The sequence below is a fragment of the Aquarana catesbeiana genome, linkage group LG02 (genome assembly GCF_042186555.1).
Source record: "Aquarana catesbeiana isolate 2022-GZ linkage group LG02, ASM4218655v1, whole genome shotgun sequence".
In the NCBI taxonomy this organism is placed as follows: domain Eukaryota; kingdom Metazoa; phylum Chordata; class Amphibia; order Anura; family Ranidae; genus Aquarana; species Aquarana catesbeiana.
In genome coordinates, this window is record NC_133325.1 from 778,033,612 (window position 1) to 778,053,414 (window position 19,803).

Here is a 19,803-nt window from a genome sequence, read left to right on the forward strand (position 1 = left end):
TTGGCTTTAGGGAATGATGGATAAGGTGATACTGCGACCAGTCCCTTGAAGCCGGTTGTAGTTCTCTGACACCAGGACCAGTCAGTACACGCCCCCCCCCAGTTAAAAACACCGCCCTAGGGAACACATTTAATTTGATCGCCCCCTAGTGTTAACCCCTTCCCTGCTTGTGTAATTTACACAGTAATCAGTGCATTTGTATAGCACTGATCGCTGTATAAATGTCAATGGTCCCAAAAATGCGTCAAAAGTGTCTGATCTGTCCACCGCAATGTCGCACTCCTGCTAAAAATCGCATATTGCTGCCATTACTAGTAAAAAAAAATAGAAAATTATAAAAATGCCATACACCTATCCCCCATTTGTAGACACTGTAACTTTTGTGCAATCAATATACGCTTATTGCATTTTTGTTTTTTTACCAAAAATATGTAGTAGAATAAATATCGGTCTAAGCTGATGAAAAAATCCGTTTTTGTTTTTTTTTTTTTATAAAATTGGGGATATTTATTATAGCAAAAATTGTTTTTTATTCACAATTGTCGCTCTTTTTTGTTTATAGCGCAAAAAATAAAATACCGCAGAGGTGATCAAATACCACCAAAAGAAATCTCCATTTGTGGGGGAAAAAAGGACAACAATTTTATTTGGGTGTAGCGTCGCACGACCGCGCAAATTGTCAGTTAAAGCGACGCAGTGCCGTACCGCAAAAAATGGCCCGGTCATTAAGGGGGCAAATCCTTGCGGTCCTTAAGTGGTTAAAAATAGCACAGTGCCAAAGTGTGTTTTTTTTTTTTGTGTTTTTGTGTTTTTGTTTGTTTGTTTTGTTGTTTTTGTGTTTTTTTTTTCTATTATTAAATGTAATGTGTATTTTTGCTGTATCTGGATAAAATGAATGTGAAATGTATTTGATGTATTGATATAAGAAAATTTTTGTAATAAAGATTACTGGATTTAAAAAAAAAAAAATACCACAGTGCCAAAGTGTGTTTTTTTTGTGTTTTTGTTTGTTTTGTTGTCTTTGTGTTTTTTTTTCCTGTGGGGTTATTAAATGTAATGTTTTTTTTTGCTGTATCTGGATAAAATGAATGTGAAATGTATTGATGTAAGAAAATTTTTGTAATAAAGATTACTGGAATTTAAAAAAAAATATACCACAGTGCCGTATGGCAAAAAAATGGCCTGATCAGGAAGGGGGCTAAATCTTCCGGAGCTGAAGTGGTTAATAATAAAAAAACTAAAATGTAATCTATTTGGTTGCTTTATTCCGCATGCACAGGGTTTGTGTAGAATTTACAATGTATTCCAGAGCGCGGCGTGCGCGCAGCGACGGTCCGCCGGGACGCCGCGTCCACTCCGCGCCCGGGGCTCAGTCTGTGCTGGTGTCATGTCTCATCCGCAGAGCTCTGCTTACCTGACTGACAGGCTGGAAGGATGTGCGTTTACTACCAGCAGCAAGAGATTATCACTCCGCATACACACTCCGCCAGATGGACCCGCTCATCTCTTTCCACATCCCCTCCCTGGACACACAGGACTTGTTGCTGGAGTTCATTAGTAAATCACAGAGATCAGACAGCAGTCTGAAGAAAAGGATTCCGAGTCCAATTTTTTCGTTCGGCCAATTTTGGCCATAGATATATCAGTCCCATCATTCAATATGATAAATTGCATTGTAGATATAGTTGCTTTTTTACTTGGATTAAACTCCTTTTTTTACAGCAACTCAAGATGGGACAGGCGGAAAAACTTCAATTGTTCTCGTGGAGGTGTAGACTTGTCATCACTGGGTCTCTGTGATTCTCTATGCAATGTAGGCAGATGATGACTGGTGGAAGGGTTCCTCGCTACTCCTCTAAGGAGCCCTCAGCCTTGATGCATGCAGTGGGCTGGCTCTTGGGGGGAGTTATGCAAATATCAAAATGTCTTGATGAGTGGATGTCAACCTGGAGGAGTGGGCGTTCCTAAGCAGGCTACATAGGTAATGCCCACATGTGATGCTGAGCCTCCATTATTGAAAGAACTGAATCCAATGAATGAAATGGGTGGGCCAGGGACAGACGGCTGAGCCACGCTCTGTGTGTCTATAGACACACACAAGCCTGACTCAGGAGTGAGCTTGGTGGTGCATTCCTGTAGGAAGCAGCTTCCTATGGTGGCATGCGAAGAAGAGGAGGTGGCAAGAGTGCTAGAGGAGGACCTGAGAAGGGGAGGATCCAAGAGTGCTAGAGAGGGACCTGAGAAGAGGAGGAGCCAAGAGTACTGGAGGGGGACCTGAGAAGAGGAGGTGCTAAGAGTGCTAGAGAGGGACCTGAGAAGAGGAGGAGCCAAGAGTACTGGAGGGGGACCTGAGAAGAGGAGGTGCTAAGAGTGCTAGAGAGGGACCTGAGAAGATGAGGAGCCAAGAGTGCTGATGAGGGACCTGAGAAGAGGCGGTGCCAAGGGTGCTGGAGGGGGACCAGAGAAGAGGAGGTGCCAAGAGTGCTGGAGGGGGACCTGAGAAGAGGAGGATTCAAGAGTGCTGGAGGGGGACCTGAGAAGAGGAGAATTCAAGAGTACTGGAGGGGGACCTGAGAAGAGGAGGTGCTAAGAGTGCTAGAGAGGGACCTGAGAAGATGAGGAGCCAAGAGTGCTGATGAGGGACCTGAGAAGAGGCAGTGCCAAGGGTGCTGGAGGGGGACCAGAGAAGAGGAGGTGCCAAGAGTGCTGGAGGGGGACCTGAGAAGAGGAGGATTCAAGAGTGCTGGAGGGGGACCTGAGAAGAGGAGGATTGAAGAGTGCTGGAGGGGGACCTGAGAAGAGTAGGTGCCAAGAGTGCTTGAGATGGATCTGAGAAGAGGAGGAGCCAAGAGTGCTGGAGGGGGACCTGAGAGTGAGCCTGCAGGTAAACCCCTGTATGAAGCAGCTTCCTATGGTGGCACACGAAGAAGAGGAGCAGGCAAGAGTGCTGATGGGGGACCTGAGAAGAGGAGGAGCCAAAAGTCCTGGAGGGGGACCTGAGAAGAGAAGGAGCCAAGAGTGCTAGATGGGGACCTGAGAAGGGGAGGATCCAAGAGTGCTAAAGAGGGACCTTAGAAGAGGAGGAGCAAAGAGTACTGGAAAGGGACCTGAAAAGAGGAGGTGCCAAGAGTGCCAGAAAGGGACCTGAGAAGAGGGGGAGCCAAGAGTGCTGGAGGGGAACCTTGGAAAAGGAGGAGCCAAGAATGCTAGAGGAGGACCTGAGAAGAGGAGGAGTCAAAAGGCCACGAGTGGTGCTGGAGGGGGACATGTGAAGAGGAGGAGCCAAGAGTGCTAGAGGGGGACCTGAGAAGAGGAGACAAGAGTGCTGGTGGGGGACCTGACAAGAGGAGGTGCAAGAGTGCCAGAAAGGGACCTGAGAAGAGGGGGAGCCAAGAAAGCTGAAGGGGCACCTCAGAAGAGGAGGAGCTAAGAGTGCTGAAGGGGAATCTTGGAAAAGGAGGAGCCAAGAATGCTAGAGGAGGACCTGATAAGAGGAGGAGCCAAGAGTGCTGGAGGAGGACCTGAGAAGAGGAGGAGCCAAGAGGCCAAGAGTGCTGGAGGGGGACATGTGAAGAGGAGGAGCCAAGAGTGCTGGAGGGAGACCTGTGAAGAGGAGGAGCCAAGAGTGCTAGAGGGGGACCTCAGAAGAGGAGGAGCCAAGAGTGCTGGAGGGGGACCTGAGAAGAAGAGGTGCCAAGAGTGCTAGAGGGGGACCTGAGAAGAGGAGGAGCCAAGAGTGCTAGAGGGGGACCTGAGAAGAGGAGGAGCCAAGAGTGCTGGAGGGGGACCTGAGAAGAGGAGCCAAGAGTGCTAGAGGGGGACCTGAGAAGAGGAGGAGCCAAGAGTGCTGGAGGGGGACCTGAGAAGAGAAGGAGCTAAGAGGCCAAGAGTGCTGGAGGGGGACATGTGAAGAGGAGGAGCCAAGAGTGCTGGAGGGAGACCTGTGAAGAGGAGGAGCCAAGAGTGCTAGAGGGGGAAAATAACTGTCACTTTTTTTAAATAATTCCCATTACCCTGGTGTATTAGCTTTGTGAGTCCATTATGTGCAGATCAAAGGATATGTGACACATAAGACACTCAACATAATACATTGTAACAATGAATCTAATGGTTTGCATTCACTCCGCTGAATCACAGGGCAGATACATTGGGAAAAGGGGTGGAAGGGGGTTGGGGGAGGTCTGGGTTGTTATGCAGTGATCACAAATCGAATAGCATAGCCATTATTGAGCTGTAGAGTGGCTATAATAGGAGACAGGTGACAACCCTACAGGTGCCCCTTATCTCACAATGAGACCAAAATCTATTTTTCAACCTATCTGATCATTCTACCCTACCCCCACCAAGTGGACACCTCCTGGACTTGCCTCGCGATCAGGTTGCTTAATCAGGCATTTGCCTTTTTGTGTTAGCGGGTGTCTTTAAAAAAATTTAGCTGACCATTAAAACTGCATGTTCTGGGTGAATTGGGCAAAAGTTGAACGTCCTCTAGCTATATTTTCTGCTGGTTGAATAGGGGAATGCGGAAAATACCACATTTTGTCCACTAGATGGTGATGACTATCATAGGAACTATGTTTGATCCTCAGCGCCATCTAGTGGCCATAATGTGGCATTTTCCACATTCACACGTTTGAATTGCATAAAATATAGGCAGAGGACATTCGATTTTGCCCCATACGCACAGAACAAATTCACATAGAGTTTCAATAGATGAACAGCTATGCAAATGTTTTATGTAAATGAACTCCATAGACACATGCATGCATTTAAAAATGTAAAAAGAACAGTAAAGCATTTAATAAAAGGTACTTTTCCAGTCAGGGAGGGGCTTCCTTCTTTTGGAAGGTTCTCCAGGACTCTTGGCAAAGTGTTGGGTAAATGTGAGCTCCGGGCCAGAGTTTTATCAGTAATAAAACAAGTTCATATCCAGCCAGAAAATTTGGATTAATTTTCCTGGAACAACTTGTGCCCCGCTCCCTCTTTTCTGACTTCTTATAATAGAATTTTATCACAATCAGGCCAGCAGAAGATACATTTGTACATTAATGGTATCTGCTGGCATATGATTTACGAGCTCTTAATGAGACTGTTAACATTCTAGTTAACCCGAGTAAATGTTAAATCTATAAAAACAGCCTTTAATTCTCATTCAGAAGAAAGAAAATATTTTTTTTCCTCCAATTCCCCCCCCCTCCAAAAAAAATTGCATTCATGTAGAGCCACCGCATGCCAGCTGTAAGTTCAAATAAAAAACAGTGCAAGTGCATTAAGAAAGTAAAGGGCATATCAAATCAACTGAAGAAAAAAAATATTTATTCCCAAAATGTTTCGCCCTATAATGGGGCTTCCTCAGGGGAGTTTTAATCAGAAAATTAAGTCCTGCTAGAACACGTCATGCGTCTTTGGTAATTAGTATTGTATCCTGTAAGTAGAAGGTTTATGGGCTTTTTAAGGTGCATATTAAATCAACTAAAGGAAAAAAAATATTTAAAAAATGTATATGTTATTAATACATAAAAGTGCAATTGCATTAAGAAAGTAAGGTGCATATTAAATCAACTGAAGAAATGTTTTTTTTTTTAAATGTAAATTTTATTAATACATAAAAAACAGCGCAACTGCATTAAGAAAGTAAGGTGCATATTAAATCAACTGAAGAAAAAAATTATTTAAAAAATGTAAGTTTTATTAATACATAAACAGTGCAATTGCATTAAGAAAGTCTGATACAGTACATTCCTTTAAGGTACAGCACGATGGTGTGGTTCCCAACATGTGTCGCCCTATATTGGGCTTCCTCAGGGGAGTTTTAATTAGAACATTAAGTCCTGCTAGAACACGTCATGCGTCTTTGGAAATTAGTATTGTATATAGTAAGTAGAAGGTTTATGGGATTTTTGAGGTGCATATTAAATCAACTAAAGAAAAAAATTATAAAAAAATTTAAATTTTATTAATACATAAAAAACAGCGCAATTGCATTAAGAAAGTAAGGTGCATATTAAATAAATCAACTGAAGAAAAAAATTGTTAAAAAATGTAAGTTTTATTAATACATAAAAAAGAGGGCAATTGCATTAAGAAAGTCTGATACAGTACATTCCTTTAAGGTACAGACGATGGTGTGGTTCCCAACATGTTTTGCCCTATAATGGGGCTTCCTCAGGGGAGTTTTAATCAGAAAATGAGGTCCTGCTAGAACACGTCATGCGTCTTTGGAAATTAGTATTGTATATAGTAAGTAGAAGGTTTATGGGATTTTTGAGGTGCATATTAAATCAACTAAAGAAAAAAAATATAAAAAAATGTACATTTTATTAATACATAAAAAACAGCGCAATTGCATTAAGAAAGTAAGGTGCATATTAAATCAGCTGAAGAAAAAATTATTTAAAAAATGTTAATTTTATTAATACATAAAAAACAGTGCAATTGCATTAAGAAAGTCTGATACAATACATTCCTATAAGGTACAGCACAATGGTGTGGTTCCCAACATGTGTCGCCCTATAATGGGGCTTCCTCAGGGGAGTTTTAATCAGAACATTAAGTCCTGCTAGAACACGTCATGTGTCTTTGGTAATTAGTATTGTATCCTGGTAAGTAGAAGGTTTATGGGATTTTTAAGGTGCATATTAAATCAACTGAAAAAAATGTATTTAAAAAATGTAAATTTTATTAATACATAAAAAACAGCGCAATTGCATTAAGAAAGTAAGGTGCATAATAAATCAACTGAAGAAAAAAAATATTAAAAAAATTAAAATTTTATTAATACATAAAAAACAGCGCAGTAAGTAAGGTGCATATTAAAGCAAAAAAAAAAAATATTTAAAATAAATGTAAATTTTATTAATACATAAAAAACAGCGCAATTGCATTAAGAAAGACTCATAAAGTACATTCCTTTAAGGTACAGCACGATGGTGTGGTTCCCAACATGTTTCACCCTATAATGGGGCTTCCTCAGGGGAGTTTTAATCAGAACATTAAGTCCTGCTAGAACACATCATGCGTTTTCGGTAATTAGTATTGTATCCTGGTAGAAGGTTTATGGGATTTTTAAGGTGCATAATAAATCAACTGAAGAAAAAAAATATTAAAAAAATTAAAATTTTATTAATACATAAAAAACAGCGCAATTGCATTAAGAAAGTAAGGTGCATATTAATCAACTGAAGAAAAACATGTATTCAAAAAATTTTAATTTTATTAATACATAAAAAACAGCGCAATTGCCTTAAGAAAGTAAGGTGCATAGTAAATCAACTGAAGAAAAAAATTATTTAAAAAATGTAAATTTTATTAATACATAAAAAACAGTGCAATTGCATTAAGAAAGTCTGATACAGTACATTCCTTTAATGTACAGCACGATGGTGTGGTTCCCAACATGTTTCGCCCTATAATGGGGCTTCCTCAGGGGAGTTTTAATCAGAACATTAAGTCCTGCTAGAACACGTCATGCGTCTTCTGTAATTAGTATTGTATCCTGGCAAGTAGAAGGTTTATGGGATTTTTAAGGTGCATATTAAATCAACTGAAGAAAAAAATTATTCAAAAAATTAAAATTTTATTAATACATAAAAACAGCACAATTGCATTAAGAAAGTAAGGTGCATATATAATCAACTGAAGAAAAAAATGATTTAAAATATGTAAATTTTATTAATACATAAAAAAACAGTGCAATTGCATTAAGAAACACTCATACAGTACATTCCTTTAAGGTACAGCATGATGGTGTGGTTCCCAACATGTTTTGCCCTATAATGGGGCTTCCTCAGGGGAGTTTAATCAGAACATTAAGTCCTGCTAGAACATGTCATTCGTCTTCAGTAATTAGTATTGTATCATGGCAAGTAGAAGGTTTATGGGATTTTTAAGGTGCATATTAAATCAACCGAAAAAAAATATTAAAAAATGTAAGTTTTATTAACACATAAACAGCGCAATTGCATTAAGAAAGACTCATACAGTACAGTCCTTTCAAAGTACAGCACGATGGTGTGGTTCCCAACATGTTTTGCCCTATAATGGGGCTTCTTCAGGGAATGCTGTCCAGTAAATATCAGGGCCTTCCCAGAGTATATAGCAATAGATAATGCTTCGAGGATCAATTAGGCACCATAAGACAAAACATTGGACTGCAGGCAATCATAGGAGGCATGAAAGGACCAAAGAGTCTAATTTGTAGAAAAAAGTTGACCACGAGGATGGAAAAACTCGTATTGGGGATGCTCAGCATAGAATCTGAGATTGTGGAGTGTATGCCTCTCCTCATGGGGTTCCATTCTTAATGCAATTGCGCTGTTTTTATGTATTAATAAAATTTAAATTTTTTTTTAAATATTTTTTTTTTCAGTTGATTTAATATGCACCTTAAAAATCCCATAAACCTTCCACTTACCGATTAATTAAGGGATGCGGTGCTGTACTGTTTGTATATTGTCCAAAAGCAGATTTTTGTCCTAATACTGTAGTTTATTTCTCTCCCCAGGACGCGGTATCATGCTCGGTGGAGGGCGATCAATTATCTCGGATCCAGAATGTCATCCAGGAGCTTCCTCCTTCACACTACAGGTAAGGGAGAGAGCGCAGAGCTACAGATAAGGGTGGCCCAGGACATATGAGAGTCTCAGTGGCCGGTAGGGATGAACATATCTGCCCATCGCTGTCTATTTTTTGCATATTTTGCTTTAATTTTGCAAATTTTGTGATGACCTCCTACTGCAGTATATAGGGGCAATTCTTGCTATATTTTTCTGTATTTATAAGAAATTTGCAGAGTTATCCTTCGTGGAAAACGGCATGCATATTCATTCTGTGCGAATATGGCAAAATTAAATGTTACTAGATTAGTTTCTCTCCGGGGCGAATGGTATTCATTTACAAAGAATAGAGTAAATCTGCAAAATACCACAATATGACCACTAGATGGAGCTGATGATCATAGGGGATAAATATTTATTATGATCGTCAGCTCCATCTAGTGGCCAAAATGCATGGTGCTTCTGCATTTTTGCACACCGGAAAAAAAAACGCGTGTTAACAGATGTGTGGGGTTAGCAAGTCAAAATAAATAGCACTGCCACCTGTCTGCTAAAAGGCAACGCGTTTCTGTGCATATTGAAAAATGTTTTGAATTTTGCATTGAAACAATGTCTCGAATTTTGCATTGAAACAATGTTTTTAAAATGTAAATTTTTTTACATGCACATCTAAAGAACAATGAACGGACCATGCATTCCCTTTAAATCCGTTCCGTAGTGACCGGTTCCCTTTAAGCAGGACATGTTTATCCAAGCGGCGGCAGCGTGGTCGGCGTTCTCAGGGCCGCAGCTGTGTAAGCAGAGTGATGGATCTGTGAATGTTTGTAAAAGTTGTAAGATTCTGTCTGGCAGATCCCGGCAAACATGGCAGAGGAGGAGGCGTGGGCTGCAAACACACTTGTAACAAAGTGTCTGAGTCTGATAACTAAGCCGAGGATGGAATCTAATACTTCAAAGCTGAACTCCGGCCACCTCTATAAGTCTTACATTGTAGCGGCTCCTCTCCTGTCCTGAAATGCCTTTCTCTGATTTCACTGCACACTGTGAGCTTCTCACACGGTGCATTAGAAGCTGCAGCCATCAGATAGAAGCTGCCCCAAGGTCCAGCCTACTGCTTGCATCAGGACTGAGAGTTCCGGAGAGGAGCGCTGAGGCCGGCGGCTGGGATGTTTTCAGGAAATTATGTACAGCACCCTGCCGGCTCCTCCCACCAGCCGTGATCTGCCTGCATTATGTAGAAAAGCACAGAGACCCGGAGATGACATCACTGGGCCTAAAATAATTTCTAGTATGGGATAGTATTGTATAGTTTAGCACAGCAACTGCTGATGTTTTTTTTTTTTTTTTGGGGGGGGGGATGGCAGCAAACAACCACCCCCCCAGCGGCGTTGCACTAGCGAACCCACTCTCGGCTGCCCGTCAGTTCCTAACCCGTCTAGGTAGTGGGGTAGGGGGAAGCTGCTCCGGTATCCCCTCCAGCATGGCGGGCGGGCCACATCTAGGTGGCGAGGCATGGGCAGCAGCTCCGGTGTCCCCTTAGGCACGGCGAGTAGGACCCATCTAGGTGGTGAGGTGTGGGCAGAGGTTCCGGTGTCCCCTCCAGCACTGTGGGGCGGACCCCATCTAAATGGTGGGTGGCAAGGTGTGGGCAGCAGCTCCAGTGTCCCCTCCAGCACTGTGGGGCGGGCAACATCTAGGTGGCGGATGGCGAGGTGCGGCCAGTGACTCTGGTGTCCCCTCCAGCACTGCGGGGCGGGCAACATCTAGGTGGCGGATGGCGAGGTGCAGCCAGCGGCCCGGTGTCCCCTCCAGCACTCCGGGACAGACCCCAAACAAATACCCAACATGTCATGCTTTAAAATTGCGCACACTTGTGGAATGGTGGCAAACTTCAGTACTTAACCACTTCCGGACCGCCGCACGCCAATATATGTCCTAACTTTGAAGAGGAATATCGTTGTTATGGCAGCAGCTAGCTCTTCTTCGGCTGGCGGTCCGCTTTCCGATAAAAGTGCCCCCCCCCGCCGCGCTCCGGAGCCGCCGGCAGTGATGGAGGCGATCGGATCCTCTCACACCAGTGGCATGGAGATGAGTGAGGGGAAGATGGCCCCTACATGTCTCCATACCATTGCAGGGCAGAAGCAACGTCAAAACTTCACTTCCGCCCATAGCTCTTAAAGGACCTTTTTTTTTTTTTAAATTACAAAAAACTATTATTATTTTTTTTGATTGCATTTTAGTGTAAATATGAGATCTGAAGTCTTTTTGACCCCAGATCTCATCTTTAAGAGGTCCTGTCATGCTTTTTTTCCATTACAAGGAATGTTTACATTCCTTGTAATAGGAATAAAAGTGACACATTTTTTTTTTTAATAAACAGTGTAAAAATAAAAGGTAAAATAAATAAAAAAACATTTTTTAAATGTGCCCCGTCCCGCCGAGCTCGTGTGCAGAGGCGAACGCATACGTGAGTAGCGCCCGCATATGAAAACGGTGTTCAAACCACACATGTGAGGTATTGTAAGACCGCTGCGCAAATACGGTGTGACAGAAAGTATTGCAATGACCGTCATTTTATTCTTTAGGGTGTTTGAAGAAAAAATGTATAATGTTTGGGGGTCCTAAGTAATTTTCTAGCAAAAAAAACCTGTTTTTAACTTGTGAACAACAAATCTCAAAAAGAGGCTCGGTCCTTAAGTGGTTAAAAATCTCCATAGACGAAGCTGTAAAATTTTTTACAGTTTACACGTTTAGAGTTACAGGGGAGGTCTAGTGCTAGAATTATTGCTCTCGCTCTGACGATGACGGCGTATGTAATCTGTGTGTATCTGGCTCTGATACTGGCCAGTGCCTCACCAGCCGCTCACCTTGCAGCCCGTCCCCGCCACTCACCTCGCCGCCTGTCCCCGCCACTCTCCTCACCGCCCGTCCCCGCCGCTCACCTTTACCGCACGTCCCCGCCGCTCACCTCATTGCCCGTCCCTGCCGCTCACCTTTACCACACGTCCCCGCCGCTCACCTCACCGCCTGTCCCTGACGCTCACCTCACCGCCTGTCCCCGCCACCCACCTCACCGCCCGTCCCTGCCGCTCACCTTTACCGCACGTCCCCGCCGCTCACCTCACTGCCCGTCCCCGCCGCTCACCTCACCACCTGTCCCCGCCGCTCACCTCACCGCCTGTCCCCGCCGCTCACCTCACCGCCCATCCCTGCTGCTCACTTCACCGCCCGTCCCCGTCGCTCACCTCACCGCCCGTCCCCGCCGCTCACCCCACCGCCCGTCCCCGCTGCTCACCTCACCGCACGTTCCTCGGCACTCACCTCAACGCTTGTCCACGTCGCTCACCTCACCGCCCGTCCCCGCCGCTCACCTTTACCACACGTCCCCACCACTCACCTCCCCGCCCGTCCCTGCCGCTCACCTCACCGCCCATCCCTGCCGCTCACCTCACCGCTCGTCCCCGCCGTTCACCTCACCACCTGTCCCCGCCGCTCACCTCACCGCCTGTCCCCGCCGCTTACCTCACCGCCCATCCCTGCCGCTCACCTCACCGCCCGTCCCCGTCGCTCACCTCACTGCCCGTCCCCGCCGCTCACCCCACCGCCCGTCCCCACTGCTCACCTCACCGCACGTTCCTCGGCACTCACCTCACCGCTTGTCCACGTCGCTCACCTCACCGCCCGTCCCCGCCGCTCACCTTTACTGCACGTCCCCACCACTCACCTCACCGCCCGTCCCTGCCGCTCACCTCACCGCCCATCCCTGCCGCTCACCTCACCACTCGTCCCCGCCGTTCACCTCACCGCCCGTCCCCACTGCTCACCTTACCGCTCGTCCCCGCCGCTCACCCCACCGACCATCCCCACTGCTCACCTCACCGCACGTCCCTCGGCACTCACCTCACCGCCTGTCCCCGTCGCTCACCTCACCGCCCGTCCCCGCCGCTCACATATACATAAAAGGGGTGAGCTGACTTTTGTTTCCCTTCGTCCTTTCTTTTCCTGCTCACATCTGTCACAGCTGTATGTGTTTATCTGTTCCCGAGTCGCGTTACACAATAGACCGCAGACCTCGCATTGCACTGTGTGATTCATCTCCTCCGCCTCGCCTGACATACACAACACACATGTCACGGTCACTGTCAGTCGGGTTCCTGTCATCCCGTCGTTACGGGAAAATTGCATCTCGGTTATCAAATGTTGTCACGCAGTTTGAGAACTTTCGGTTCTAAAATTTTTGGGGGGGCCACAGGGTGGAGCTCAGACCGATATCGTCCTTGGATAATCATTTTATTATTCAGTGATGGATTTACTTTGTTAAGCACTCAACCTTTGACGCCGGTAATCTCTATTTGTAGGTATTAAAAACATGTGGTCAGGGGGACGGCTGTACAAGAGCGGGAAAGCCTTTGGGATCATTCAAACCGGCGGCTTGCAATATGGTTTGCATAATGTACATGTTTTTTCATTTTTGTTGTTTTTAAACTTTATTTAACCACTTGTCTATGAGACACCATCACCCCCTTCCTGCCCAGGCCAATTTTCAGCTTTCAGTACAGTCACACTTTGAATGACAATTGCGCGGTCATACAATGCTGCACCCATATGACATTTTTAGCATTTTTTTCACACAAATAAAGCTTTTTTTTAGTTGTATTTAATCACTGCTGGGTTTTTTATTTTTTTCCTAAAAAAATCGAAAAAAGACCGAAAAGTTTGAAAAAAATAAAAGTTTTTCTTAATTTCTGTCAGTAAATTTTGTAAATAAGTAATTTTTCTCCTTCACTGATGTGCGCTGATGAGGTGGCACTGAAGGGCACTGATTTGGTGGCACTGATAGGCTGCACTGATGGGCACTGATAGACTGCACTGATGGGCATTGATAGGTGGCACTGATGGGCATTAGTAGGTTGCACTGATGAGGTGGCACTAAAGGGCACTGATTTGGTGGCACTGAAGGGCACTGATTTGGTGGCACTGATGAGCAGGCACTAATAGACTGCACTGATGGGCACTGATAGACTGCACTGATGGGCACTGATGAGGCAGGACTGATGGGCACTGATGAGGTGGCACTGAAGGGCACTGATTTGGTGGCACTAATATGCAGCACCGATGAACACTGATAGGCAGCACTGATGGGCACTGTTATGCTGCACTGGTGGGCAATGATAGGCAGCAATGATGGACGACACTGATCAGCAGGCACTGATGGGCAATGAAAGGCAGCACTGACTGGCATCACTGATGGGCACTGCTGGGGCTGTACTGTAATCAGGGCAATGATGATCAGGGCCCTGATTACCCCTGCCCTGGTCTCCCCTGCGAGGAGATTCCACTGATCGGCTCTCCACGCCACACACTCAGTGTGAGGCGAGGAGAGGCGATAAATGGCACTTCCGCATTTAAATGTGATCGGCTGTGATTGGACACAGCCGATCGCATGTGTAATGAGCCGCTTAATCAACTCTTTACTGAGATTGAGGTTGCGTGGTGTCCTAGGAACACGGCGCGACTGCAAACGCTGCGCGCCCCAGCGGGCGCGGCGGTTCTGGGGCGCAGTCATATAACGTCGTCCCAGAACGAGAGTGCCCCCCCCGCCGCCATCATTTTACTATACGGTGGGCGGGAAGTGGTTAAATTATACTTCATGTAACTTTGCAATAAAATGTATGCCTGCATCATTTTACCACAACACACATGTTTTATTCTGAAAGAACTAACCCAGCCTTAAGGTATAGGGTCAACAGATACGGCTTCAGCCCGGCTACATCCAGGCCACTCTCTGGCGTATTTCGTCCCACCCACAGGGCTTAGTCATGGAGGTCCAAGACTAAGCCCTGTGGGTGAGGCAAAACACGTCGGGGGCATGTATGGAACCAAGCTGAAGCTGTATCTGTTGACCCTAAACCTTGGGCTGGGTTGGTGTGCGACTACTGCTTTCTTTCTTTCAGAGTGTGTATATTGAGCCGGGATGGGCTCTCTCCCCGCCTGCATCAATGAGTGTGAGTTACCAGAGCTTCGGATGGCTATCTGGAGCGGCAAGCCCAAAGTTACCTATGGGCACATGCATGATTGTTTTTTTTCCTTCCTCTGGATCAACTGTGGGTAGAGGATTGTGTATATGGATTTCTATCTGTTTGTATTTTTCTATTGGTTGATCTTGAAGGACTTTAGTGTCAACAGGCCCCATACAAAGTGAAGGTTTTTGTCTGGTCTTTGCATTGAACAAAGCTGTCTAATGCAGACCTGTGAGGCTGGTGACCTCCATGATTAAGCCCTGGGGGCGGGGTGAAACGCGTTGGAGCATTGCTTGGATGGAGCAAGCTGAGGCTGCTTTTATCTGTTGATTGCATTAATGAGAATTATGTGCGGCTGCCAGAATATCTCTTCATCTCTGCAGTGAACAGTCCATTTAACACAGTGGCAGTACACTAAATCGGGGCAAGGAATCTTTTTGTAGATGCCACGTCCTGCCATCTCTTACCAGATAGATCTCACAAGATAGATCCCACCCAGGGCCGTCTTTAATATTGATTGGACCCTGGGCAAACATTTTCTTGGACCCCCCCTTCCAAGCATTTTTGGCTCTCCACCTGCTCTCAGACATACAATAAATAGCAGCTAGAAGCAAAATCAGTTTACTGAATCAGATCAGGCAGCAATTGCGATTGGTTGCCAGAAGTTACAGTGTATCATTACCACTCACCGACTGGCTGCTAGAGGTTACAGCACACATTATGACTCACTGATTATTTGCTAGAGGTTACAGTACATGACGTCTGCTTGTTGATTGGTTGCTGGAGATTACTGTACATCAATACTGCTCACTGATTGGTTTCTAGAGGTTACTGGACATCCTTATCACTCATTAATTGGTTGCTAGAGGTTACTGCACATTATTACTGCTCACTGATTGGTTGCTAGAGGTTACCGCATATCCTTACCGCTTAATGATTGGTTGCAAAAGGTTAGTGCCATTATTACTGCTCACTGATTGGTTGCTAAATGTTACAGCACATCATTTCCTTACTGCCTGCACACCATGGACTGAGGAGGTGAGGGGACCAATCAATAGACAGAAAACTCCTAGGGATCCTAGGACTCCTGGGATCAGTGGCAATGCTGAGGGGTTGATGGGATCAGTGGCAGTGGTGAGGAGATGGGATTAGTTAGGAGGCAGTGCACTGTGGCGAATTCTGAATCATGTAGAGCAAAGCTGGAAATCTTTGGCAAGTATATAGTGGGGGATTCTACACTGACCACCCATGTAATTGGGATTTACGCTGACTAATAATGTAATAGGAGCATTCACAGTAACCACCAATGTAAGGAGGAACTTACACTGACCATCAATATAAGGGGGACCTTCACACTGGCCACTAGTGTAAATGAAAGGATTGTACACCGAGCCTCAATGTAATGAGAAGATTTACACTGACCACCAGTGTAACTGAGACATTTAGCCTGCGTTCCTATTTGTGTGTATCCGGAATGCATGCAAAATCACTTTCCTGATGGCACCATGTTATTTTGAAAAAGAGTTCCACCTCCAATTTGCTTACCTTTGCAGATCACGCTGATGTTAGGCTTAATGACCACAGTTGTAGGCAAAACTTTCCAGCATGCCTCTTTACCTCCCCAGTGGGCAACATTCAGCAGAAATGAAGGTGAATATGACCTCAAGGGGCATGATATAAATATGAATGCCGACTCTGGTAAAGAAGTAGTATGAGAATTGGAAATGTATGGGGTGCTGCCAACATCCTTAATTAAATAGAATATGAATGCCGACTCTATTAACATATCAATGCCGCCAGTCCGCAGCTATTTACATATTATTGCCACCGCTATTTACATATCAATGCAGGTTAGTTACATGTAAACACAGGGTCTACAGGTGAGTCATCTGTACACAATAGGGCAGAGCTGGACAGCATTAGTAACAGAACTTCACACCGAGATATTGGGACAAAGCATGGGACTAAAACTTCAAGAGACAAGGGAATTTAAACTGGGATAGTTGGCAAGTATGAGGCAGCTGCTTTGGGCCCCACAACAATGATGGGGCCCAGGGCAGCTGCCCTTTTTTGCCTTGCCTTAAAGACGGCCCTGATCCCACCACCAACAGTGCACCCTCCATCTCTTAGGCTCTACACATTATGCCAGGGGTGGTCAACTTACTTACTATAGGGGGCAGTGTTAAAGTCTCTTCCATGTTCCCTCAGCCAGTGTTAGTTCTTTGCAGAGACAGGGCTTGGGAAAGTCATTGTATTCGTCCAAAAGACCAGAAAAACATCCTCTGTACTGCAATTAGCTGAAGTAAAATTGCGTTGGGTTCAACTCCTGTGTCTTATTAAAGATTTAAGCTGCCTGTGGATGTTACCTAAGAAGGTATGTCAATGCATAAAGCAGCATTTGAAACATTCAAATAATATGTAGCACCCATCGGACACCCTAAGGCAGCATCTCCAGGGACGGGCTAGCATTTCAACCCAGGGCTAAAATGGGTGGAAAGAGAAAGGATATTGGGTGCCAGTCACTTTTGTCTTTTTAAAGTTTAAGGAGTTGAGGGTTCGGGGTCCCAGATACTGTAGCAGATTACTTACAAAGTCTCCAGATCCAGGTTCACAGTGTCAGAGCCTTTAAGCCGACTCGGCAACACTGTAGGCACATTCCCAAATTTCAGTGCGTCCACCAAGTGAGTCACCAGGCCCTTCTGAGAGACAAGCCTTCTTCCTGGCTCTCTCCAGCAAGGGGCCTCCCCTTGGGTCTCCTTGACACAGGTTCCTCCAGACCAGGCAGGACAGCTTCAGGACCACTTCAGCACACATTAGGCCACAAACCACGCTATTGGGCCTAACAGCAGAGCTCCATACAGCAGCACCTCCCCAGGCTTCAACCCAGGTGAAAAGAGTGATGACAAGGCCTGTCTCGAATATTTATATCCTCTAGCATGCACCAGTGGTCTAAACCTCCTACTGGATTGGCTGAATATATATATATATATATTTATAACTTAGTTTTGTTTGTGAAATCTCATACTATGACTGGTGATACCAGTGACATCTATAGGGAACAGTGAGAAATCACAAACCAATTTAAGCTTAAGGAAAAACCAGGTGAAGAACTATACAATCAATCTGAGTTAAGTACAGCCCAGCCAAAAACTAAACTGACATAGTAGCCTCTGATTAGGATAAGGGGGCTACAAATATTTTCCCTCACTGGCTAGAGTAATTACCAAAACACAGAATACTATCTGGTGGCACTCCAAGGCCTACATCATAAGAGAGTCGGAGGATATGTTGCCCCCCTAGGCTGCAGGTTGGTCACCACAGTACTAGGTTATGGGCTCCACTAGGTTTACATGCGTCTACTGATATATCCCCCCAAACTAGAGAAGTTCGGACTATCTAATCAGCCCCGGGACAAACAGATTTTCATTTTTCCCAAACTCAAACTGAACGCATCTGTACGCAACACGCATTATACCATTTAAAATCATTACACGCCTTTGGAAATGTCCTCTAAATGCATATCATGGCGTGTATGTCATTGTCTGTATGAATGGGGCCTAAGATTGCCGTCCTCTCCACTTCCTGCCCACTTTATAAGCTGGCACACCACCAGCACCAATTGGTCCATTTGGTGCCTCCCTACCGATCCCCTTTTGTTTCATGAAAAGTGATTCTTGTTTCATGGAAATGTCTCCGATTTTGCTGATTGAGGCGAGATCGCCCCCACGCAGCTCGTAGAAAGTACATTCCGTCTGAGAAAGTTTCAGGACTCACAGCGGGGACAATTGATATGTCACACATGCATCCTGTGTGGAAGCTTAGTTTAGCGGGTTCCGGCGCTGGCACAGCGCGCGCGCGGCTCATCAGGGTGTTCTGGTTCTGCAGTAAAAATGCTCCCACACAGAACATTAGAGTAAAAATAACAATTATGACTGAGGTGGAGGAAAAGTTTGCTTACTGTTGTCTTAGCAACACAAATAAGCAAAGCAAGAACTTTAGAAAAAAAAAAAACAGATTATCTGCGTGGTTTATAACCGTCAAGCCCACACTTTGTTAGCGGTCATCTCGGCAGACCAAATGACCTCTTATAGGTAACTTCTTATGTAAAAGAGAAGCAACATTTTAACTGTAGAGATAGATGAAACTCGATTTTTTTGTCTTTGTGTAGCATTGGCCCCCCACGGGTGAGGCTGGATTTTAGGGACCCTCCTGCTTTCTTTACCTATAACACCCCTTAGTGGAGGTTGATAAGGTCCTGTAGGGGCAGCAGCAACTGTAAATCATGGTCCACAGTGTCTCATACAACCTGGTCCACTGCATCGATCCCATATCATATGACCAAAGTGTTTAGGCTCTGATGAAAAGTGTATCCACCCTCGAAACATGTCAGCCATTTGGAGTGTCTTTCCTGCACTGGGATCGACGCAGTGGACCAGGTTGTGCTGAACACTCTGCACCTTGATTTACAGTTGCCTGCCCCTGCACGACCTTATTATCCTCCACTAGGGAGTTTTTTAAGCAGGGAAGACATTCCAAATGGCTGACGTGTTTCGAGGGTAGGTACCCACTTCCTCAGAGCCAAAGGTGTTTTGGCTCTGAGGAAGAGAATAACTACACTTGGAAACATGTCAGCCATTCTGAGTGTCTTCCCTATGCTGGCACCATGTTATGTAGGACACTGTGGACCATGGTTTACTGTTGCCTGCCCCTGCACAACCTTATCAACCTCCACTAAGGGGTGCTATAAGCAAGAAAGACACTCCAAATGGCTGATGTGTTTCTAGGGTAGGTACCCTCTTTTGGCTCTAAGGAAGAGGGTACCCACCGCCTAAAAAATGTCAGCCATTTGGAGGGTCTCACCTACACTGGGATCATCGCAGTGGACCAGGTTGTGCGGGACACTGTGGACCATTATTTACCGTCACCGGGCCCTGCACGACCTTATTAACCTCCAGTAAGGGGTGCTCTAAGTAGGGAAGACACTCCAAATGGCTGACGTGTTTCAAGGGTTGGTACCCTCTTTTTCAGAGCCAAAAGTGTTTAGCCTCTGAGGAATAAGGTACCTTCCCTCGAAACACATCAGCCATTTTGAGTGTCTTCCCTACGCTGGGATCAACACAGTGGACCAGGTTGTACGGGACACTGTGGACCATGATTTACTGTTGTCTGCCCCTGCACGACCTTATCAACCTCCACTAAGGGTTGCTAAAGGTAGGGAAGACACTACA

The 19,803-nt window shown here is 45.2% G+C and overlaps 1 protein-coding gene across 2 annotated transcripts in view; it reads left to right on the forward strand.

The window, feature by feature from the left end:
- The window catches only part of ARHGAP31 (Rho GTPase activating protein 31), a 322,286-nt gene that overhangs the window by 251,946 nt on the left and 50,537 nt on the right, over nucleotides 1-19,803 (forward strand). For both annotated transcript variants that reach the window (XM_073617391.1, XM_073617390.1), the window contains exon 4: nucleotides 8,504-8,586. In XM_073617391.1, coding sequence (XP_073473492.1) covers nucleotides 8,504-8,586 — 83 coding nt within the window. The remainder of the gene's footprint in view (nucleotides 1-8,503; nucleotides 8,587-19,803) is intronic.